At 35.1% G+C, this 25,746-nt stretch overlaps 1 protein-coding gene across 1 annotated transcript; it reads left to right on the top strand.

Moving 5' to 3' along the window:
* Nucleotides 1–11,368: 11,368 nt before the first annotated feature.
* LOC117412353 (G-protein coupled receptor 54) lies at nt 11,369–18,157 on the top strand. The gene is made up of 5 exons (XM_034020681.2): nt 11,369–11,942; nt 14,707–14,831; nt 15,588–15,723; nt 16,226–16,464; nt 17,386–18,157. The coding sequence occupies exons 1-5, from the start codon at nt 11,705–11,707 to the stop codon at nt 17,758–17,760; spliced, it is 1,113 nt and encodes a 370-aa protein (XP_033876572.1). The 5' UTR covers nt 11,369–11,704; the 3' UTR covers nt 17,761–18,157.
* Nucleotides 18,158–25,746: the final 7,589 nt, after the last annotated feature.

Below are 25,746 nucleotides of genomic sequence, written 5' to 3' on the forward strand. Positions count from 1 at the left end.
CTACTCCACACTGCTGCCCTGAAAGAAATATGTAAAGAAATAAACAAAACATAACATCCACAATTTTTTTATTTCACATCTTTAAGAAAAAAAATCAAAACATGTACCGCTTTTGAAATCAATGGTTTACAATGTATTCATTAGCATATAAAAATGCCAGCACTAAATTAGAAATAGATCTGTGAAGTAAAAGCATGATGTTTTTGTTGTTTGTTTAATTAAAATGAAACGCCATGTAGCTTCTGCATGCTGGTGAAATGAAAGGGATAGAATTTCATGCATTTTAAAAAGCTAGAGTTCTTGAATTTCAGTAGCTGTTATATAACCTCACAGTATATATTGGACATGACACCACAATTAGCTAAAATGTTATAATGCTTATTTGTATTTGCAAAAATATTTCTTTGAATCCAAACTGTTCAGGTTTTTATCCCCATTAAAAGGTAGAAAAGTGATCTGCCACAATCAACCAGCTGAAGAATCCTAGTCTACCACTCACATAACTGTAGACACAGATTATCTACAGCACTGCATGGTAAACTCTTAGAGGGCTGACATGTTTCAAAGGTCTTCAAGGGACTGGCCACTGGTGAGAACAAAAGACAAAGCTAAAGAAGAGTGACTGTTTTTCAACATCAAAGATCACAATCCACTTGAAAGCTTTCTTTGGATGTCAAGAGGTTCAACCTCCCTCTGTGTCAGTCAGTTTGCAAATTCTAGTATTGTATTACATAATTGTATGCAGATTCATAATGTATGTATGTGTGTGTGTGTGTGTGTGTGTGTGTGTGTGTGTGTGTGTGTTTACTGCACCAACAATAATCTGCAATAACATGTGAGTCATGCTCTAGAATTTCACATTAGGAAACTTTTTTGGCATCAGTAAAGCTAAAGTGGTACACATATCTTATTCAATAATAGTTCCAGTTCATAATTCTAAACCAGTCCAACAGGGTCCTAAATGTATAGTTTATGATAAATGCAGGCAAAGACAGCAGTTATATTAAACCTCTTCACATTTCTTTGTTTTGTTGAACGTTTAACTCTTATAAATGCAGGTTATCAATTCATCCAGTGAAAACAGCAGCAACTTCATGAGGACCTACACAAATTTATATCACTAAGTGGCCAGGTTCTTACCTTTAATCTTTAGGTTTCTGTTTCATTGCTGATGTAAGCCTCTGGGTAGCACAGGGGTAGAGTTCTGAGCTTCCACTCTATAGAATGGGTTTTACGTCTGGGTTGAACGTTTTTACAGTAACAGCTTTAATATTGCCTATAGGCACACTCACTGATATCTCCAAATGATTGATTGAAAAATAATGTTTTAAAAACCTTACATAACTCCTGTAATGGATAACATGTAATGCTTTTTTTTAATTAATGGACCATTTCATACTCAGTATGTTCATTGTTCATGGAAGACACCAATGGAATTCAACTTCCACTCATTTTTATTGTCAGCGTAGGCAGTTATCTATTCTTAATCTTCAGTTGCACTGTCACATTTGGCTGATGAAGGCTTTCAATTTTCAAAGGCAGTAATCTAATTGCTTTTTTTTTTTTTTTTTTTTTTTTAAAGTCCCCCTGATGTTTTACTGGGTTGAAAAAGGATCTCTCATTTTTTTAAATTTCAATGTGTTTTTGCTTTTAAATTCATATGCGCCCTCAGGCAAATTTTTGCTATCCTGTAAGTAAAGTGCTTGAAATAAACATTCAAGATGGACCTGGCCAGCTACTGTACTGTCTGTTATTATAGTGCTTGTGTTGTTTTCTCAAAAATTTGTTTCAAGCAAATAAGCAACTGCTAGGCCCACTTGTAATTAAACTGATGCACTTATCTCTATATTTGGAGCAGCATTCTGGCAGGGGTGCAATTTGGATTACTGTCAGACCCTGATGCATTACAACAGAAAACCACAAGAAAAGGACAGCACTAGCGGAGTTCAGCACAGTACAGTACACATTATGTGGGTAATAAATAACATCAAGGGCCTGTTTTACAAAGTTTTGGTAACTTTGGTTCAGATAATCTACGATAATAAAACTACAACTAAAAAAAAAAAAAAACACAAGACAGCAGTATTTCACTAAATAGTAGATGCAAATTTAAAGCAGATAAGTACTCTTGACACTAATTAAATTGAGAAAGTTTACCCAAAATGTCATTTCTAATTCAAACTCAAGCAACTTGTTTCACAGACCCTGATTAGTGATAACTGTAAACCAGACCATGGTCTTCTACATATACATGATATGTGATGAGTGTAACAGAATTTGGAAATGAAAGTACATTTGTATCCATCCTAACTACAAGTTTTTTTGTTTTGTTTTGGTTTTTTTTGTTTGTTTTTTTATTTTTTATTTGTAGGAACAAAACTGTGCACTGAGGCCTTGAGAATGTTCTAAAAATCAAACAAAAATGTTAAATGTATGCCTCACATGTTCTGGAATGTTATTATAAAATAAAATAAAACATCTCCAGGCACTTAAAGGAGAAAAGAATCAAAACTAACAGAAACAAGGTTGGTGTGAATCAGAGTGAACCTCTCAGGAAATGTATAAGGAAACTCTCTGCTTATTCTTAAAAGTGGTAGCTTACAAGATTCAGTAACAAATCTTGAATAAATATATTTTTAAAAAGTAGTTCAGAGAAAAGATTTGTTAGAAAAAAAGGACACTGACATTTTATATTTCCATTTTCAGAAAAATGGTCTAATACTCACCTTTTTCTTAGAATGGGAAATAGTGACAGATCATTTTATGTTTAATGGTATATAAGGACCTTTTTATTTTATTGTCTTACCTGTTCCCAGGTGTTGCTACAACTATTTAAGTAAGGCGTGTGTATTGTTTTATTCATTTATTTATTTATTTTTACACCTTGACCATTTTTTTCACTTTTAAATTGCAGTGCTCTCTGGCTGTTTCTATTATAGCTCCAAAATGGCCTCATGTATTTCTCAGAACTACATTTCCCATCCTCCTCCTGCTCACTGGTAAATCCATCTTAGTTACATATGTGAGCAGGAGGATGATGGGAAATGTAGTTTGAGTAGTCCATTCAGGTCCATGTGAAACCATCTTGGAGGCAGTGGAATGCAATTTAAAAGTTTAAAAAAGTGGTCAAAATGTAAAAAATAATAATTAAAACAATACACACACCTTACTTAAACAGTTGTAGCAAAACATAGGAACATGTAACACAATAAAATAAAAAGGTCCTTATATACCCTTTAATGTTAACATGTCCTTTCAATATAAATAAGTATTTATGTGCTAAATCTATGCTAGCTACCGTATTTCTTAAGGTGCCAAAAAATAAATAAAAAAAATCTGAAAGCCTATTTACTCCACTCCACGGAGGGTTATGGAACAAACCCAGTGAAACAGGATTCATAACTTCCAGGCAAGATCAAGCACTTCCATGGTAATCTGTGAAATGTGCTCTCTTTTCTGCTTCATTGCTGCATCTCATTCCACTGAGACAGCACTTACAATAGCATTTGAACACTGAACAGTCATCTGGCTGAAACAGACTACATAAGTCAACTGTATTCAGCACCTTGATCTGGAATTAAGTAAAGCGTATCCCAGATGCTTCTCTCTAAATCTAAAATCTGTCAATATTGCAAATGAGGAAAACCTTTGCTGTTGGTATTAGTTGGGAATATCATCTAGTATAGTTTGAAACCAAACCAACGAAAAAGTTTCAAACCAACTGCAATCCAGGTGAAGCTAATACTCAAAAGGGGCACATTTGCCATTTAAATTCTATTTAAAGAACTAGTTTTCATATGGGTGGGCTGAAAAGATTGTATTTTTTCCACGAATAACTGATAATACCCTGCTAGTAGGTACCTACTAAATTGAATGATAATCCTTAATAATGTTCAATTTATTGTCTTATAATAATCAGATGGGGTAGCTATTCCATCTGTGGCAAGCTGCTGCCCACTGCTGAGTCCAGTGGAAGGAGTGAGTCAGCTGCTAACATACGTAGCAACACAACTTCATAAATGAGGTTGCATATTATATAACACCACTTTGGAACAACACATCATGCAAAAGCACCAGACCATTACTTAATAATTGCTTTGTATTTTCAATTTTTAAAGACAGTAATAATTTGGTGATAATTTGTCAGAAGATACATTACTGACTAATGACAAGGAAGATTAGCAATTACCTGTATTAAAGACCTCACATTCCCTAGATGGCAGTTATGCTCAGACTGTTTATTGATCTAGCTTTTATTTATAATTCTATTGTGAGGCAATTTTTCATGGGCTGACTACCATTTTTACAATAAGGATGGGTACAGCTGGAATTGGGTAAGTGCCCTCAAAGGGATGTCACTCTCTTGAAGCATACAGTATATAAAAGAGCATTGTGTTTTAATTTCCAATTACTTTTAGCAAGCCAGAATTGTACTTTATCTTCCCATAATGCACTATTTTGTCACCAATTGTTTTTATTTAATTGTTTTATTATCAATTATCCCCTGCATCTGGCTATCATTGTAAATTAGAACCAGGTGCAAAGTATTTAAGGAGAGCAGTCAGTCTACTCAGGACTGCTGTGTGGAGGGCCTGGTTGATGGTGTTTTCAATCGTATTACTAAAGGTAACTGTGTGTTCCTTTTGTTTGTTTGTTAAACTTTGTGTTTTGTTTTTAGCCGGTAAACAGGTTAGCTGTCCTGTTTGATAGAAAAGGTTCCTGACGTGGGTAGTCAGCACTCCAAAACGGAGCTAGGCGTCTTGTTTTGTTTATTTAGTTTATTCTGTGCATTAAAATTAGCACGTCAGTGCTTTTAAACCTCCAGTTTTGTGTCTTTTTAAAGGGGCAAAGGACAACCGTGAGTGGTGGCCTTGTTATTATATATATATTTATATATATATATATATATATATATATATAGTGATCAATGGTTTTATTTTTAGCAAAAATTGAATACATTCGGAATCATAAAAATTAATATATTTATTTTTTACTGTGTTCCAGAATGTGCTTTAATTCTGGAGTCTGAACCACTTGAATCAAATACATTTTGTTGTAATAAAGACCAACAATAGGCCAGTTTACATGTTGGTTTGTTTCACGTGAATGGACAATGTGCATGAAACTTGGCAGGGAAAGTTGGGAAAATGTTCCAAAAAACGGTCTCAGTATTTTACCGTGAAAGTCTCAATTTCTTGTGAGATTCTGGCCCACTTACACATGTAAACACAAGTTTCTCGTGAACATGTTAATTAGCTCGTTCAAGTCCTTTCCTAAAGCCGCTATAAAAGTCACATGGGAATAAGTAAGTTACCATGGTCCAAAGATGGCAGCGGGAAAGGTCATTTTTTGTTTGTGTTGCACCCTTAAAAGTAACACTCACAAGTCTGTTTTCTTCTCTTTGTTGCAACATTATTTTGCCTCGGCTCGTGTTAACATTTTAATAAAGCAAGGTGTATCATTTCTTTACATCCAAACAGCATACTTCTTGAAATGTATTTTTGTTTACGACTGTAAATCGCCCTGGATAAGGGTGTCTGCTAAGAAATAAATAATAATAATACTGTTTCCTACTCACCAAGAGTTCCAGAGAGTTAATTCAAAGAAAACTTCAATAGGTTGAAGCTGAGTTGATTTACAAAATGCAATATGTGCTAAATACAGGCCCCAGCAAAATCGTTAAAACAGGATACCTAAGCTATTTTAAGAGAATGTACTGTGCTACTTTGCTTTGCTATTTGGTTGACAGTAGGTTTGTATGTTTATTTTACTATACCATATGTCTCAAATGTTTTTAATTGTAACATTCCATACCATTACCATTTTAGTGCAATGCCTGACTTCAGAATTATTAGCATAATTGAAATACAATGAGGCCCACCTCAGGACACAGATAAGTGTTGTAAACCCTCCTAAAAAAGCTGGTAAATTAAAATGTTATTGTATTACAAAGGTACAACAACAGCATGCCAGTCTGTTTTCAGGAGAAGATTATATTATATAGTCTTAGTTGTATTGGTAATTTTGGAAGTATGGCCACTGAATAAGTCATTCCAGTGGATATACAGGAATGACAACAATAACATTGGCAGATAAATCAGTCAATACAGGAACAATTAGGGATAATTCTCCTAATATGGTTGCACTCCCACCTGAGCCAACAGTGTTATGCCATAGTATGTTATAATTACAAAAGTTGAATGTATCGTCTCCCAAATTAAACATTGTATTGGCATAGTTTCTGTACTAAATGATAGCTTAAGTGCTGAATCACGTAATGAATGTAATACAGAAGCTTTAATGACAAATTAGGAAAGATGCATTTATGTTCCTGTTAACCTTCTTTGAATAAGAGTGAATCCATATTCATTAGTAATTACCCACATCAGTAACTCAAAGCAGTTTTGATAGATACGGATGGCCAAACAAGCACCATAAACAAAAAGGCTTATAAAAACAAGCCAGCTTCCAGAGTGAGGGAAGAAGCACATAGCTTTCATTTTACACCCGGTTAATTCTGTTTGAAATGCAGGAATAAATGAGAGACATTAACTTCAAACACAATCATCCTCAATCGGTATATTTTGGTCAGAAAGCTCACTACCATAAAAGCAAAATGTAGCATAAATCCATGCTCACTGTGCTCTTATCCTATCACTACAGGAATTCTTCTGTAGTTTCTCTTTAACTATATTGTTATGATAACTTACTCTAATTGTGTTAACTGAAAAGGTTAAGTCTAAATGTAATGTTCCAAATTACAGAAATACAGCTTGCGTTCTGATGTTTTTTTTAACGAAGAAAATATATTCTGGTAGTTAATGGGTTAAAATACGAAATATCATAATAAATAGGAAAAGCATTTTAAAACCTTTAAAAGGGCACACTCTTATAACTGGAATCTAGATCAGCTAAACAAAAGAAATATGTTAAAGGTCATACCGCTAAATGAATAATCCATTACCATTATTGTTATTTGCTATAAAAGACCTTGACAGAATTCTGGAGCAATAAGAACAACCCATCTGGAAACCAAATATCTAAAGCTCAAATGCATTGGTATACAGTTATGTTTGTTCTCGGATTAGAAATGATAAGAGAAACAATAAATAAAACTGTAATCAATAAAATAAAATAAAGCCTGCCAGCAGCATCCCTTTTAAAGACGGAGGGTTCAGAAAGTTCATTGGCCATTGTGCTGTGCTCCCATGAAACTGTAATGAAGGTGATTACATTGTCTAAATATGGCCCTGGAGATAAAGATCACCCCTTCAATTAATGGGAAAGTAATGATAAAGGATGGCTGAATAAACCTCTGAAATGCCTGTGAAGGTGTCTTTATTACATATACCTGGCAGTGAAGTTCAGTATTGTATTAAGATAATGGCTTACTTAGATTATAGTGGGTCTGGATACATTTAACCTTTTAAACTCAAGCCTAATTTTGCCTTGTTTTGCCTATTTGTGTATGTTATCCCTTCTAAGTCCTGTTCTGTAAGGATTGCACGCACGTAACACACATCAAATGAAAGGCCACAAAATGCCGTTTCGTGCTAGTTTATTCACTGACAAACACACAGTATTTGATACTTATTATAAAAACTACCCCCCAAACAAAAACACACAACAAAAAAATCTCATTTAATTTGTTACTCACTGAGAATGAAAGACCTCAAGGACAGAATTACACTGCAAAACAAAACCTTTATTGCTTCTGAGCATAAGTGACAAATTTAGTATGAAACAAACAAACAATAACAAAGTTATGGCATTGGGAAACTTGACACATATTTTCATTTTTTATTGTTTCCAAACAAAAACAACAATTTATGAAAAAATAAAACATGTAGAAAACAGAAAGTACTGATTAGAGGAGAAACTTCAAAATGGAGCGAGGTAACCAGTGGAGTACCACAGGGATCAGTATTAGGTCATCTGCTCTTCCTAATCTACATTAATGACTTAGATTCTGGTATAATAAGCAGACTTGTTAAATCTGCAGACGACACAAAAATAGGAGGAGTGGTAAACACTGTTGCAGTAGCAAAGGTCATTCAAAACAGCATTAAGAACTGGGCAGACACATGGCAAATTACATTTAATAGAGAAAAGTATAATGTACTGCATTAAATGTGCATTATAAATATCACATGGGAGATACTGAAATTGAAGAAGGAATCTATGAAAAAGACCTAGTTTATGTTGACTCAGAAATGTCTTCATCTAGACAATGTGGGGAAGCTATAAAAAAGGCCAACAAGATGCTCAAATATAGTGAAAAGTATTGAATTTAAATCAAGGGAAGTAATGTTAAAACTTTACAATGCATTAGTAAGACCTCATCTAGAATACTGTGTTCAGTTCTGGTCACCTCACTACAAAAACAATATTGCTGCAAAGAAGAGCGACCAAAATTATTCTGGGTTTAAAAGCCATGTCATATGCAGACAGGCTTAAAGAATTGAATCTATTCAGTCTTGAACAAAGAAGACTACGCGGCAATCTGATTCAAACATTCAAAATTCTAAAAGGTATTGAAAATGTTGACCCAAGGGACTTTTACGACCTGAAAAACTCAGAACAGAAAATAGGAGGCACTTTTTTACACAGAGAATTGTGAGGGTCTGGAACCAACTCCCCTGTAATGTTGTTGAAGTTGACACCCTGGGATCCTTCAAGAAGCTGCTTGATGAGATTCTGGGATCAATAAGCTACTAACAACCAAACGAGCAAGATGGGCCGAATGGTCTCCTCTCGTTTGTAAACTTTATTATGTTCTTCTTATGTTCTTATATTCAGCTATTTCTGCCCATTTCTTCTGCTTTATGACAGTTGCCAAATTCGGACTGTTATTATTTGCTTTATATTATATTCCTCCAAAAGTATTATTTTTTCCTCCTCTGTCCAGTTTGGGTTTCTTTTTTTTATCAGCCATACTGTAGTTGCCATGGAGACAGGATTTACAGAGTACAGTAAGCTACTCGCCTCTTGGTTGAAATCTTTAAAGATTCCAGGCACACTTAAGTGTTTTCCCTTAGCTATGGAGAGTGGTTAAGATGTTTTGTGTAACAACCTTAAATTTTTCCCTTAGCTAAGTGAAAAATACACTTAAGTGTCACACTTAAGTGAAATACTTACGATGTTTTATGAAACCGGGGCACAGGGCTTGTAAACACCTCTGCCACTGACTTATTCACTGTGTGACCCTGAGCAAGTCACTTAACCTCCTTCCTGCGGATGAGATGTTAAATCAATGTCCTATTGTAAATGACTCTGCATATAATACACAGTTCACAGCCTACCTCTGTAAAGCGCTTTGTGATGGTGGTCCACTATGAAAGGCACTATATAAAAATACAAATATTATATTATTAAAATACAGATTTTGGAATGGAAACATCACAACTTAAAAAAAAAACTTTTAAAAAACTAAAAGGTTGCTTAATTTAATCTTGATAAAGTACATAATCTCATTAAAGTGATGATAGACATCAAAGTTATGTTAAAATCAGTTATTTATAAAATGGAAACATGTGTCAGTGATAATACACTGAAAGTTTCTCTAATGAAAAATATGTTTTCTTGTATACATTTAAAGTGCACTTACATTACCATCAGTACCCAGTGAGTATGAAATTACTCATCGCATAAATAGTGTATAGTAATTGCTTCAGTGCTAACTGTTAAAACATTATTCAAGACGCGGCATCATTACTTCTCTTAATGAATTATTCAACCAGAACAAAAGTACAACTGAATAAAACAGGGGTTTAGGGTCTGAAGAAAACAGCTGAATTTCTGACCATCAACTGAATTTAAAATGACCTAAATGTCAGAACCTCTTAGCCCATATACTTACTGTATGCTTACAGAACCAGTTATGAAGACATGGTAGAACTGAAACACTCTGATTGAGCAACCTCCTGAATTCAGTGGATATTGATGATTGAGATAAGCAGCTCGTTCAGACTAGGAATAAAACAGGACTGATATCTATTTCTGTATTCTTTCTCAGATGTACTGTATGCAAAATATGTTTCTAGTGTGTGGCAATGCAAATGATCTGGCTCAATTTGTATGGGAATCACAAGTATTCCTTAAAACTCCTTGGGTTTTTTTTTCAGAGAGGAGAAACACATAAAAATTAAGTTACCAAACCAGATGTAAACAACTAAGGATTTAAATGTATTCATTATAGAAATTGTATTTTTTTTTCCTTTAAGATAAAAATTGTGCTAATGAAGATTTGGAATAACTAGCTTTGAGAATCTATCCCATTGTGTCTTTTGTTTAATATAATTAACTCATTATTTCATGTTATTCCTGTTATTTTATTTATATACAACAGACAGGGCAGAGTTATATTATTAAGAATCAATCTTGACTACTTGAGGAATCCGCAGTGTAAGTTTACAGCAGGTTTTCCTTATCAGAAAGCATGGTAAAAACCATGGGAAACGAACTACCATGATGCGGTAAACTTAAAAGGGCAGAGGCGCTGAATGGAACAAATCAGATCACTGGAATCATTACTAATTACTATGCAGACCATTATTATTTAATCACATTATATTTTAAATTCTTCCATTTTCTGAGATTTACGAATTACGAATGGGTGTATTGGTCTTTTAAAAAACGCTGACACTAACTGAATGTGCTAAGAGTAGATTCATTAGCTGTAGCATTGATGATCAGTGACAATGAAATCCACATATGACCGCTGTCTAATATCCATTTTATAAATGTACATCTAAAAGTAATTGTACATCAGCTGGTATTTTCACTTTAGGAAGTTTACTGGAGAAAATGTAAGAAGACTGTAAAGCAAATAACTTAATCTTTTCTCAAGGTGGGTGCTTGTGTAAATAATAATAATAATAATAATAATAATAATAATAATAATAATAATAATAATTTCAATTTCCATTGAAGTGTTTGCAAAACTGACCTGTAGCACTACAACGAACTTGATAAACAAGTGAACTCTTGTTAAAATAAGGAAATATACTGTAGCATTCTTAAAGGCACACAATAATGTCGGTCGTTTTTGATGATTTAGTAATCCCACTTTCAGAAAACATATCATGTATCCATGTAAACAAATTCATGTAAAATATAGTACACAATGACTTTTGACATTTGAAAAATAACAATTGAGTAAAAAAAATACATACATCCAAACATAAGTAGTACGACAAAGCCCCCATACCTATAGAAACATAGACAAAAGAAGAATAAGGGCTTTTTTTTCAGAGGTGTTGCCAGGAAACCCGACATCATCTTTTTATTCCACATTCATCCCACGTGTGAGAAATTCCAGTATAAAACAGAAACAGTATTTGCTAAGAAACCTCATTTAAACCACGTATCCTGAACACCGAATACGCAAAGAGGAACGCAGTTTTAAACTTGAACTCTAAATAACCACCAAAGATTATTTAAAAATAATATTAATACTATTAACAACTGAATGAGACTTTTCTTTTTTGTTAATAGACTTTTCCATCTTTAAATATTTTAGCAACATACCAGAACTGGTACATTTGTTGTTGTTGTTTGTTCTGCAAACCCAGATGATATTAAATCAAGTAGCATCACTTGCAGAACTTTGAAACGTCAATATTCATGGGTTGTACGTTTTTAAGTTGTGAAATATTGTTGACGGATTTGTGGACCGGCCAGTTAATCTCGGTTTTCAAGAAAGATGCCGACTTTTCTTCCAGAAATGTTTAACTTTACCGGACTACCGATTAATGTGACAAATGTGAACGATTCTTTTGTGAACAAGACTGAGGTGGGCTCCCCTCCGTTTCTTACAGATGCCTGGCTAGTTCCGCTTTTCTTTGCTCTCATTATGTTAGTGGGGCTCATTGGAAACTCTTTGGTCATCTATGTAATCTCCAAGCACAGACAGATGCGGACAGCTACCAATTTTTACATAGGTAAGGATGCTTTTCACAGGTTCACAGAAGTATTCTGGAAGCCTTGTAAATATTGCTACCCGTGCAGATATTGCCTGAACAGTTACAGCAATCCGTTGTATTGTGTGTGCATTTTTTTAAGACTGGCATTGACACGTGCATATTATTATACATATTTCACTGAAGATATGAAAAAAGAAGGCTCCGCATGCATTCTGAAAACTGTTGTTTGAGTTGGTGTGCATTTGTGGGTTATTGCAAAGAACCTTTGCTACTTTAGGGTTTCATTAAGAGTAACTTTTGATAAGAATGCGTATTATAAGCGTATTCTATATACATATACGTGTGTGTGTGTGTGTGTGTGTGTGTGTGTGTGCACGTGCATGCATGTAGATTTACCCAGATTAATTTAAAAAATATGTATTTTTGGCACCATGGACAGCTCCTCACTGCTAAAGATTGCCTTGAACCCAAACAGATTGCTTTAAAACATCCAACACGTATTTATTATTATTATTATTATTATTATTATTATTATTATTATTATTATTATTATTATTATTATTATTAATACCATGATACTTAGCAATACTGTATACTGGAAGTTGACAGCGACACAATGCGATACTAAGGATATGGATATACAGTTTGTCACAGAACATGTCACTAAGTAACTTGGAATTTCTTGATTTAACACAAAACACAATTAGTTTGACAACTATACGAGCTTTCATTATTTCTGACTTTCATAGCTACCAGATACAATATTGGAATCACAAAGACCACTGAACAGATAACAATCAGATGCCAGGTGTTGCACGTTGTTTCTTTATTTCTTATTTTCCATTGAAACCGCGACCTCCTTTATTAAGGGCGTGCCAATAAACATGATCACAAACGTTGAAGAAATGCTGTGATCCCATGCAGTTACACAGAACCATCAGTAAATAAATCGACACAGTTAATATGAAAACAACTAAATATGTTGTCCCTAGTCTAATATTTACAAAATAGTTACAATATTTAAAGTATAATTGGACAGCAATAAAATGTAGTTAAAAACAAATATATACTACCCTCTAGTGACAAATCTTGTTAGTAGCGTTATTGTAGTAGTTATAGGAATACATTTAATATCCTTATTCTCTTGTGAATTACAAAATGATAAACAAAATATAACTGCATTCTGTTGGCAACCTTATACACAGACAGTATACTGTAAATACCTTGATTTTTGCCACAAAAAAATCCTTCAAATTAAAGAGAAATACAGTGGTCAGCTTCCTTTTGAAATAAATGACTACAAAAGAACATCATTATTTACTTACAAATAAACACAGCTAATACAAAATAATATGCTAACTTTTGCTTCCCACAATGTAGCATTGTTCAATAAATAAAATGTATTTGAATATATGTATTTGAATCTAGGTAAAGTAGGAGGAGGCTGTGTGGTCCAGTGGTTAAAAAAAACGGGCTTATAACCAGGAGGTCCCCGGTTAAAATCCCACCTCGGCCACTGATTCATTGTGTGACCCTGAGCAAGTCACTTATACTCCTTGTGCACCGTCTTTCGGGTGAGAGGTAGTTGTAAGTGACTCTGCAGCTGATGCATAGTTCACACACCCTAGTCTCTGTAAATCGCCTTGGATAAAGGCGTCTGCTAATTAAACACATAATAATATATTGCCGCATATAACAACGTGTGCCTGTAATTCTCACAAATGCACGCGTTCCTCAAAACAAATACACTTGTTTGATGTATCTTCAGAGATTACGTGTGTCAAAACTGTCCACGTTTAATTGCATATTCATGAACAACAGATGTATGACTGCATGTAGAAATCAACACTGGCAGATGTTTGATTTGCGTGTGCACCCCCGTGACTAACAGTAAACTCACAGCAGGATTGTACTAAAATGTACCTCACATTTAAATCCTATTGATGCAATCAGCTTAGGGATCTTTTTATATTTTTATTTATTTTTTTATTACCAAAGAACTTGCAACCAATATCAACTAGGATTGAGATCCACTAGAGTTATATGGATCCGGGCTTGCTCAGTGGTTGCGTGAGTCGTCCAAAAGGTGGCGCTCTTTCCAATGCTGCAGGAAGGCACTGTGGACCTTAGAGATCTCTCTTTCAAAAGCAAGTATGGCATTTAACCACGGTATCCTGGTCAGATTATAAAACATTACATTGGTCTGAAGAAACTGAATTCTCCCTAACTAACAAGTCTTAAAATATGTTTGATATTCATGAAACTCCTGATAGCTTCTTTAGAAGTAGTCTAGAACATCTTCACCAATAATGTGCTAGTATTTATTTCATAAAACAGATATTTTATTTATTTATTTTTTAAAAGAAAAAACAAAGAAAAATCATTCTTACATTTTTGTGGTGCATATGGCCCATCACTACAAAAAAATGACTGCCATGGATTTTAGAAACTGTGTAACTGCAGATTAATACACTTCTTCTGCATTTAAATTGCAGTGCTGGTGCAAATAACTGCAGTTATGATCGTTCTCTAGAGTTGAACTATTTTTCTTTTAAATGCCTGGTAGGCTCGCAAGCCAACGGTATATTGATCGAAAGAGCAGTTTGTTTTTATCATATATCTGGCAACTTATGAACATACTTGTGTATGTTCCTTGTCACTTTCACAATTTGGTACAGAATGCAGCCAATGAACCACATTATAGCAGGTTTCAAGCCATTTTACCCCATCAGCTGTGGCCTCCCTCTATCATCTGTTTGTAAATGTGCGTTTTCCTTTTCAGCTAACCTGGCGGCTACAGATATCATTTTCCTGGTGTGTTGTGTTCCTTTCACTGCTACACTCTACCCTCTTCCAAGCTGGATCTTTGGAGATTTTATGTGCAAATGTGTAGCCTTCTTACAGCAGGTATTATTATTATTATTATTATTATTATTATTATTATTATTATTATTATTATTATTATTATTATTATTAATAATAAACTGTATTACCCAGTTGTTGCACAGCACTGGCACTTTATAACCCTCCAGATAGCAGATCACTGTTTTAAAATACAACATTGTGTTCTCCTGACTGGATCGAGTCTAAGAGAAGATGAACTTGAGATTTTGTATTTGGTTGGTTTTGGTTTAGCCCCTTTTCTGGAATAACCCCCCATTTATCCTGGTACAACAAGGTTGTTCTGTTCGCAAAATACTTTAGTCCCTTTAAAAAACACTGTCATTAATACCATTACACATATGTGTATTTCTGGAAGGAAACCATACCTAAATTACAGAACAGAAAGCATGAATCCTTACCTGATCCTCCTCTTTTGTTGTTTCATTTTGGAAATAGTTTGCTGCATGTAGGCTAAAAGAGGCGTGAGTCAAGACCATTGTGCCAAGATTTATAGCAACCCATCAACTGTAAAAAACTTGCTAGGGTAGATTCAGGATTATTTTTGGATTGATGACATGTTGTTGGAAGTGGACTTAGTTATGGATAAACCACTATGGTCAAATATGCTGGGGGCTAAGGGGTTAAAAGATGTGGCTACAAATGGGTGCTGTAGATGTTGTTTATTTAATTCCGAGTTTGTTTAAAATACATCAATCAAGGTTTTGAGTTTCTACAAACACAAAACAAAATCTAGGATGTAGGATATTGTTGGTGTTTCAGGTGACTGTCCAGGCTTCCTGCATCACCCTGACAGCGATGAGTGCAGACCGCTGCTATGCCACAGTGTACCCTCTGAAGTCCTTACGCCATCGCACCCCTCGGGTAGCCATGGCTGTTAGCATCTGTATCTGGATTGGTAGGTGTTTTATCTGTTTATCTATTGTTAGGCTCTAGTAACATTTACAACCAGCAAATTATTATAACACGTGTTTGGCAAGAACTAAGACACGCTCTCCACCAACTAGAAAACGTATTTGTGTTTCAGCTTAACATGTGTTTTCGCATTCAAAATGTGTTTAGCACATTCATTGAAAAGCAGCTTCTAATATTGGCAGGACATTTTTAGAAAGTACCACACATTTAGTTATTTATTATTAAAAAATAAACATCAACCATCTTGGGGTGCCTTAGGAGCCAAAAGGAGCTTAGAGCAGAAAAAACAAATTAATATTATTATTGTCAGACTACTGACTAATTAACAGCTTAAGCATACATAAGGCTCAGTTAGCAGGCTTGACGGAGAACTATGTTTTCCTTTAATAGGATGTATTATTAAAAATGTCTTGCCTTCCAAGTGTTACAGTTTTGTACCTGATGTTTTTAATATTAAACTAACCTTTATTCCTTGTGTTCTTCAGGGTCTTTTATATTATCAATACCCATTATCATATATCAGAAGATCCAGGAAGGTTACTGGTATGGACCCAGGAGCTACTGTATGGAGCAGTTTCCATCTGAAACCCATCAGAGAGTGTTCATCTTGTACCAGTTCCTGGTGGTCTACTTACTGCCCCTTATCACCATCTCTCTCTGCTACTCATTAATGTTGAAGAGAGTTGGACAACCAGTGGTGGAGCCTGTGGATAACAATTACCAGGTACAGGACATGATTAATGTTAACAGGTGACTTTGATGGGCTAATGTAGAATGTGCAAAATGTGTCAACTGGCAGTCTACTTGAGACTCAGAACTGACTGCGTTGTTTTCTGAAGGATTTAGGTGCATTGGCAGAGATTTGCAGGGAAGCTCACATGGTATCACAGAACCTGTGAGGAGCACAAATGAGTGCAATTAAGAAAAAAGACAAGTTCATACCTGACATTTAGAAATAACCCTAACCCACAGGTGGGGTTTCCATGGAGAAATAAAAGAAGTCTCACCTTTTTCTCACGGTATTTTGGTCATACATTTTTGAGTAATTTGGGCTTCCATGCAGTTTTCTTTTAAGGAGAGAAATGCTCCTTTCAAATACAAACAGCCTAATTAATATTAAAATATGGGAGGGTGCAGTTAAAGGTTTCTGTCTGTTCCAATTTGGCCTTGTGTGACTACTGATATCGTGCAGCATGCCACAAAATTTTTAGGTTGTGCTGAAGAACCGCAAGTGCAGCCTGCCTCATTTGGCCACCAAAACAATATAATAAAAAAGCAAGTAAAGAAAACAAAAACCCAGACATATAAGAAACATATAACAAACTGCTGTATTATGGATAAAACTTAATGAAGAGGTCTCTAAATCGCTCGTACTGTATGCTTATGTTTTCCAATTTGGTCAAAGAAGCTTGCCAGGGCTACTTTGTTAATAAATGTTGAATTTTTAAACTGCATTTGCTTTGCGTTTCTCTTGCCCAAACTGCACAAAATATTATCTCTTGTACAATATTTGTAACAATTAACATAGTAGGACACTTATGCAAAATAAGGCATTTTTATTTACCCAATTTTCAGAATTGTGTGTGTGTGTGTGTGTGTGTGTGTGTGTGTATGTGTGTGTATATTAATGTACTTTTTATTGCAGGTTCAGTTGCTGTCAGAGAGAACTATTGCCATGAGAAGCAAGATTTCCAAAATGGTGGTGGTGATTGTCCTGCTGTTTACCATCTGCTGGGGTCCCATTCAGCTCTTCATCTTGTTCCAATCCTTCTACCCCAACTTCCAGGCCAACTATGCCACCTATAAGATCAAGACTTGGGCCAACTGTATGTCGTACGCCAACTCCTCCATCAACCCCATTGTCTACGGCTTCATGGGCGCCAGCTTCCGCAAGTCCTTTAAAAAGGCCTTTCCCTTTATGCTCAGACGCAAGGTGAGGGATGGCAGTGTAACCTCTGGGGCAGTCAATGCAGAAATGAAGTTTATAGCTACAGATGTCACCCAGAATGAATTGAAATAAGCATGTGTTATAATATATAGATTATAAAACTATAACCTACAGAGAAAACATCAAAGACAAATCAGTAGGCTATACTAATGAGGTATGGTTCCTTTAAAATGTAGCAAGTAGCAGTGCAGTCCAAAAAGTATGTTGTCTTTTTATGTACGTATTTCTTATTTCATGTTTGAATAACACACTGTGTATGTATTTGTTTACGGTATAGATTTGTTTATGGTATATCACAAAGCTGACCCTGGTGTTTGTAAGAGATGTCAGATCTAAGTGTATTCTTCTAAATAAATAAATACATTAAAACAAAAAAAGAATCCTAAATATGTATGGCATGGCACATTACCTTTAAAATAAAATAAAAATGGAGAATCATTTTTCTTCCTGTTCCATCTATATTATTATTATTATTATTATTATTATTATTATTATTATTATTATTATTATTATTATTATATGAACTCACAGAAGGCAACACATGTACAAATTGTAAAAATACAATGACATTTCTAGCCCTTTTTTTTTTTTTTTTTTTTTTTAAAAAGCAAGCACATTTTAAAGTGACACACCTCTGGTTGGAATTTCTAAAAACACTGAAGGAAAGGTTATTGGTATATTAAAAAAAATAACAGGCATTGAAGCCTTTTTTTTGCAGTATGTTTTGTTTTTGATACACATACAATTGATCTGCTGCAGTTTACCCAATACTTTGATTTGTCTTTGTTTTTTTAAACAAAATCTACTTGATTTTCCGAACAGAAATTGACATCACAGTAGCTGAATACAGCTGCCTACAAAAGGGTCACAGTTGTGTGGATTCTGTGCCGGTGCAGCTCTGTAAAAGAGTGCCTGTAGAAAGGTGGTGTTTGAAGCACGGAGAATGTTGACATTGCTATTCTATTGAAGGCACACACGTACACCTCCTTGCGTACACAACTGGCAGGTGGTGAGCTGAGCTGAATACGGACTGGGTAACTCCACAGAGGATCAATGTTAACCTTCATGTTTTTTTTTAAAAGAGCCATGCCTTTCGAATCTTCTCAAGTTTTGACAGACGTGCTGCAAAGCATAGCACAATATGGACAAAACCTTGCACATTCCATTGATCTGAGGTAAGGGATAGAACATTAAACCCACAAGAACTGCCACCCAAGGCTATTATTGCTACTTAATACTGCTATTAAGCTAATGGATATTTGTTCTGAACAACAAGGATTCCACAATTCCAAACTTTACTTTTGTAATTGGAACATAATGGACTAATTATAACCTGGGTTTCTGTACAACCAATGGGGAAAATGCTTTTTGAAACCAACATATCAAACAGTAGTTATTTGTTTACCAGCTCATGGAAGAATAATCACAGCTGGAATCAAGTCTATTTAATTAACATCATATTAGAAAACAAATGGAAAATACAGTATATTTTCTTTAAAATATAAAGCACAGCATCTAAGTTGAATAAGAGAAGTAACAATTGGTTAAATAATATATGATCTAACGTTGTGGTTTGTCTTTTCATTTGGGAGAATTTTACAAATCCATTTGTAATGCTAAATACTGTACAATTCAATTGTAATTTATTATCACTATCACAGTTTATTAACACTTTATTTTATATTTAATGTAATAACATACAGTATAACATGGTTATCATCCTTTAATTCCTATTAATTCCTATAAAATAAATTTCAGTTTGTGATACATTCACTATCCATGGTAAGGTTTGGTGTTTAAAGAATGAGTGTTAATGCATCAATAATTACACCAAGTACATTCATATAAACAGACCTTATTGTAGGTTTACCCACCGTGACATTAATTAGATGTTTAATTACATAGCTTTTACATTGTAACTAAAAGTTATAATGACATTTATCAAAAACTTTATTACAATTATACTGTAACTACACTAGCTCTCACTTTGTGTAACTACAGTACTTTTCTCATGGAAGATACAGTCACATTCTATAGTTGGTAAACTCCACCTCTCCAATATATAAACTGCTGTAATAACACTCTGTGTGTGTCTGTCCAATAGATTTTACAGCTGCTCAGAGTTGCTTTAGAAATAATATTATATAGTAACAATTGATCACTGAGTTATTCCTGGTACAAGTTTAGTTAATACAAACCTTCAGCTGCTGTCAAGTTATTTTCTTTAAAGTGATTAACCCCTGTGTGTCAGCCGTGCAATAAATTGGAACATATTTGCTACAAAGGGTAATGGCTACCACATATGCAAACACACCAGCTGTGTAGCAAATTGAATAAACCTGCAGCACATTGCTTATGTTCTTTTTGTTTGGTTTGGTTTGGTTTTTTTATTACTGCAGTAATTATAAGTTGTGTTAGGGCAACGACATTTTTTTTGTTATCACATTTGTTTACCTTTTGTTTTCATTTTAACTGTGCTATACTTTAACATTGTGTACAGAAATGATTGCTGTTATATATTGGAGTATTTGTTTTCAGGTTTGCTATACGTGTTTTCTGTTTCTGTACAATAGAGAAGGCACAACTTAGTCCCTTATTCTACCCTTTTATACCTAAATTAATATCTCCATTCGTATTTGGAATAGTATCTTTTGAAGTCATTACATGCCACGAGTTTGTTGTACAGCCCACAATGAAAGCATTCAATGTTTAACAGTGTTCAACAAATACTGCAAAGCTCTTCAGCAAAGATAATATAGACCCAGCATTTTACAAGTCTGGATATTGCACATAAGGCAGTAGGGATCCAAAATGAAGACATAATATAATGCAGCCTGTTGCACAATGTGCCATTATATATATGTATGTGTTAATACTATATATAGTGTTTCTTTAGGTCATGGTCATGGGATCTTATTACATTTTCAATACTTATTTGTTTATTGACTTAGAATGGGGTATATGTTCAAGTGTTCACTTTTTAAAAGGAGTAAAATCTATGTTAATTTACCAAATGAGAAACAACCAACTGCTTACATGTGCTTACAGTAAGAGAACTTGGACAACATAGTTTGGTTTTAGTTTTGTATAAAATACATATAACAGGAGTTTTACAGAAGTAAATTACAGAACGTACAACAGTGAGTAACAATTAACAGTAGGTATGGGAGAATTGTTTTCATCAGTTTTGTACAGTACAACACATCATTTTGATCCCATCACATAAAACAGTACACAACACATACACTAAATGCAAGCAACATGAGCACTGAGTGATCCCCAATATACATTATACAATAAGAAAAGACAGCTACCAGTGACTGCTGCAGACCTGTTAGAATACTTTTTCGATGAAACTTTCTGATTCGTTATTTGTTGAATAGGCCAATGTTTTTATAGGAACCCATGGGTTAAAGTTTCATTCAGATACGGCACGGTCGATCTTTCAAATCCTTCACCAACAAAATGGAGTTTGTTTTATGAAGGGATGATTCATGTGTAACGAGTTCAAGAGGGCAGGAAAGGCAGCCTCCACCTATCCCTGCAGCACAAAGCAATGTTCTCAGCACGTTCTAACAATGAGCCGTGCATGGAGGTGAGCAATGACATTTTTCTTAGCTGAGGTATCTTTGCTTTATTCCAGATATTGTTACCAGCTGTCACATTAACCAGAATAATATGGGCATGTAGTGCCCATTGTTCCATCACGACCCTTTAATTGTTCAGCCTATTTTTCTAATTAGCTCTTTTATTGGTACATTTTTTTCTTGTGCACTTTTGCTTTCAGAACCTGAATTTGGTATGTGAAGACAACAGCTGTTCTTTTCAGCAGCTTGTTGAATTAAGCAATAACTTTCGGGCTAATTTAGTGTACATGGAAATAACTGACACATAAGTGGATAAACTGTGGATACAGAGGGACTGAACTCAATGAACCCTAAAATCAAGTGTTTTTTATTATTACCTGACCTGCAGGGGTCAGACTCTGTAAGAGCAGTGTGTGACACCACACTACCCGTTACAGTCTTCTGTGCACTGTATCAATAACAGACGAGATGATGACAGGAAATCCACTGTGTAGTATGAGGTTGTCCCTAACATCCTCACCACTGTACTTTAGTGCCTGAAAATGCATGTTGCTTGAATTAGTGCAGGGTTTGCATTACACCTTAGACAGGAAAAAAAAAAACCTTGTAATTCTTGCAGATTATCTGAGTGTGCAGAAATGAGTCTATACAATGTAGCCTGTGCTCTGCCTTACTTGCATTTGCCAGCAACACTAAATACATATTTTAATAGTTTATTAGAAAAAGGATCAAGGGCACAAGTGGTTGGTCTCATATGCCTAACTAATGCCGTCAGCTCTTGCAAAGTAACCAACGAGAAAGCCTCCATCATAACTTTATCAGATCTAGTTAATTCAAAGTAGGAAGAAGGAGTCTGTAAGATCTGATCTCTAATGTCAAGAATTTTATTTTGAATGAATTTTAAAAACTCAGTGCAACTAAAAATTGAACCAATATTAGAGGTAGCAGTAATAGAAGGTGGATTTACTACTTTTTTTAACTGTATCTTGTAAAGCACTTTGTGATAGCAGTCCACTATGAAAGGTGCTATATGAAATAAAGAGTGTTTGATTTCAGTGGCATTAGGTGGTACCAACCTCCTGTATGAGATGACACCCAAAAAAAGCACACCCTGCTAAAACAAAGGCTGCAGGTTGGTCTTAAGGATGCAGGTGCATCCGGCGACTTTTAACCATCTGTGTGTAAACACAAACTTGATTCTGCCTAATAGAAATGCCAGACACACAGCATAGCCACCCTGCTTGATTCACTTGCCAGCAGGAAGGGATGATGAATGCCTTGTCAGTGTTCCTCCACACCCATGGGTATCCGTTGGATGTGATGTGTTGGAGTCAGTGATGAGAGACCTTGTCATTTCACAGTGTCTCCACATTCCTTGTATTGCTAGTTTGTAGCAGAATTTAAAGAACAAAGAAACAAGGACATGCATCTGCTTTTTTGTGGTCACTTTTGAAACGTGCTGGTTTCCTGTTGCACATGCATTTAAACTTTTTTTTTTAAATCAATGCAATAGTTTTGTTTCTAATATACTGTCCTGAGGAATGTTTATCTTGTATCAAATAGTTTTTTGCTAAATACTACTACTAAATACTACTACTACTACTACGACTACTACTACTAGTAACCTGACAGCTTACCTGTGTTTGGAGACATCTCACACCTGGAAATGCTATTGCCTCTTTCAAGCAGCCGTTACTACCTGCTGATGTTCTTTCTGTTTTGTCTCTATTGCCCGGGGATTCCCTTCAATTGATGCTGTAAGCTCCTTTGTTGAGTTCCTTCAGGGCTGATAATTGGAGGAGTGAAGGTACTGGTGTGGCCTGGCAGGAGGGTGGAATCACAGACCTACCTTAGCCTTTGGCCTGCCCAGCCAGAGCTTAAGGAGACCACAGCAGGAGACCAGCTCATGAAATAAGAAATATATAGAAAAAAATCATTGAAATAAAGCTGTTTATATGAGAAAATGTATAATATTAAATTGCATTATTATTTTATTAATATGTAATTATACATTAATTCCAGACACAGTATTTATTTTCTTCCAGTATCTAGTTGCATTAGCTATGCTGATCTCTGAATTCCTGTGGATAATGACGTGTCACTGTCTCTGTGTATTGGTGATGCCCTGCTGGTCTTTAATGATCTCTAACTGGGGAAGTCAAATGCAAAGGGATTATTATTGGAGCTCCCTGCTGAGCTGTGGAAATACTTGCTTGCCTACTGTAACTTCACAGGGCTCTACCCAATGCCTGGGCAGGGAGAGGAGGTAGCAGGTTTAAATAACTGATGATAATGATAGTCTGTCATTGTAAGACTGGTATCAACCCTCCAGGGTAATTATACACACGTTTATCCAACAGGTGATAAAAAGGACTGTTTGTACCTGTATATATACATTAAATTGACCATACTTGTTTGACTGCAGCTGTTATTATTTTAATAGATCACTAGATAGATCTACCCTAACCCTATTGAGCAGATGCCTAACCCTAATTCTCTAACCACAGAAAATGTGCAAACCCAAACCCTAATCCTAATACACAGAAGCCCCACCCTAACTATTATACTCTTCTTTTGATGTAAAATCTGAAATATAGTATTCAAAAGTTTTGAATAACATTTCCATATCCAAATGCACTAGTTTTTGATACTATCTGGAGTGTGATAATAATAACCAAAGCAATATTTTCAGGATCTTAGGTCATTTTATTCTTCCATTTCAATGTGGTGATAATAACCCAATGGTGACATTAACAGGGGTCATATTAAGCAGGTTTGACTGTAACCTAACTCTAACAGGAAAAATAGAACGATAAATAAACAGAGACAAACATTATTATTATTATTAATTTCTTAGCAGACGCCCTTCCAGGGCGACTTACAATTGTTACAAGATATCACATTTTTTTTACATACAATTTCCCATTTATATAGTTGGGTTTTTACTGGAGCAATCTAGGTAAAGTACCTTGCTCAAGGGTACAGCAGCAGTGTCCCCCACCTGGGATTGAACCCACGACCCTCCGGTCAAGAGTCCAGAGCCCTAACCACTACTTCACACTGCTGCCCAATACGATTAATTTGAATTATTATTATTAGAATTTTTTCCAAGTACATCCTAAAAGAGAGCCAAAGAGCCAAAGTAGCCTCCTAAAGGACCGCGGTCATAAGAAAGCCAGTAGACGTGAAAAATAAATAATAAGGTTAAATGATCTAATTCTGTCCATAGTCGCCAGCTCCTGAACTAATTTTTCCTTGTCCACATATGTTTTTGTGCAGAAAAAAAGACAGAAAACTCCTCCTCGGTAGCCACAGATTTTAAAAATGCTCATGCTCACCATGGTTTCAGTTGTGTCATATGGAAACAAAGTGGTTAGGTTAGAGGGTGGATTCGACTTTCAACTCCAAGATCAATACCACATCAAACAAACAGGGCCTCAGGTGAAATGGATCCAGAAACAGGGCACTAGTATAATATAATTGATGGATAATTAAAATGATTATTATTATAACTGCTCAACTGTGTTTGTCTAGCATATTTGAATGAGTATATATGACCTATGTCTCTCTCTCTCTCTCTCTCAGGAAAAGGAAGGGCCCAATTCACAAAGACCTGATTCTAGTCCTCAAATGCTGGGCTCGACACGTCAAAACACAAGCAGGACACCCCTGTAATTCCTGCACAGTGCTTAGGAATAAGGGTGGGCAGTCTGTGAGCATTTAGAAATCGCAAAGCTGCAGATTAAAAAAAATAATATTACTTATGTAGTTAGTATGTTTTTGTCTATTCTATTATAGTTAATTACTCCTGACATTGTCCCTGGCCTAAAAATGTCTGTGAACGCTTGTCAGGTTTCCAGAAATTAGGAACATGGAATATTTTGCTGCACAGATCTATATAGTATATAGGAAATACAAAACAAAGCGATTTACTGGCAGCATTATTTGTTGCCAAAAGAGGTGTCTCTAATAGAATATAAACGGGCAAAACTCAACTTTTCCAACCCAGTACTGAGCCAAGCCTTTGTTTAAATCCTGTGGCCCTGTCTTTCCATATAGCTGTGTGAAAGGATTAAGTACTATTATTTATAAATGTTCTGTATGTCTTTGCCAGATTTATTCCAGTGTTCCTTTAAGATAAATTAGACAAAAAAAAGCTACCGGTAATTGTGCTGTGGGACAAACAAAAATGGCATTTCCTAAAGGGTCTAATGCAAACTCAAAAGGAGAACAAAGAGACAACTGCAATCAACTGAAAATATCCAGTTAGTAATGGAGACAGTATGCTGCCCACAAAGGCAAATTATTTTCTATATAAATCGCTATTGTTAGCCACTTTTCTAATGAATAACTTTATGTTATTAATCTTTCATCTTATATCCCCTTGTTTGTGTTCATCGTGGTTTCGTAAAAGGTAAGGCGATTTGGGGATGCTGTTTGTGCATTGTCATTTTATCTTAGACAGAAAGCT

Source organism: Acipenser ruthenus, chromosome 10 (assembly GCF_902713425.1).
Source record: "Acipenser ruthenus chromosome 10, fAciRut3.2 maternal haplotype, whole genome shotgun sequence".
Lineage (NCBI taxonomy): Eukaryota > Metazoa > Chordata > Actinopteri > Acipenseriformes > Acipenseridae > Acipenser > Acipenser ruthenus.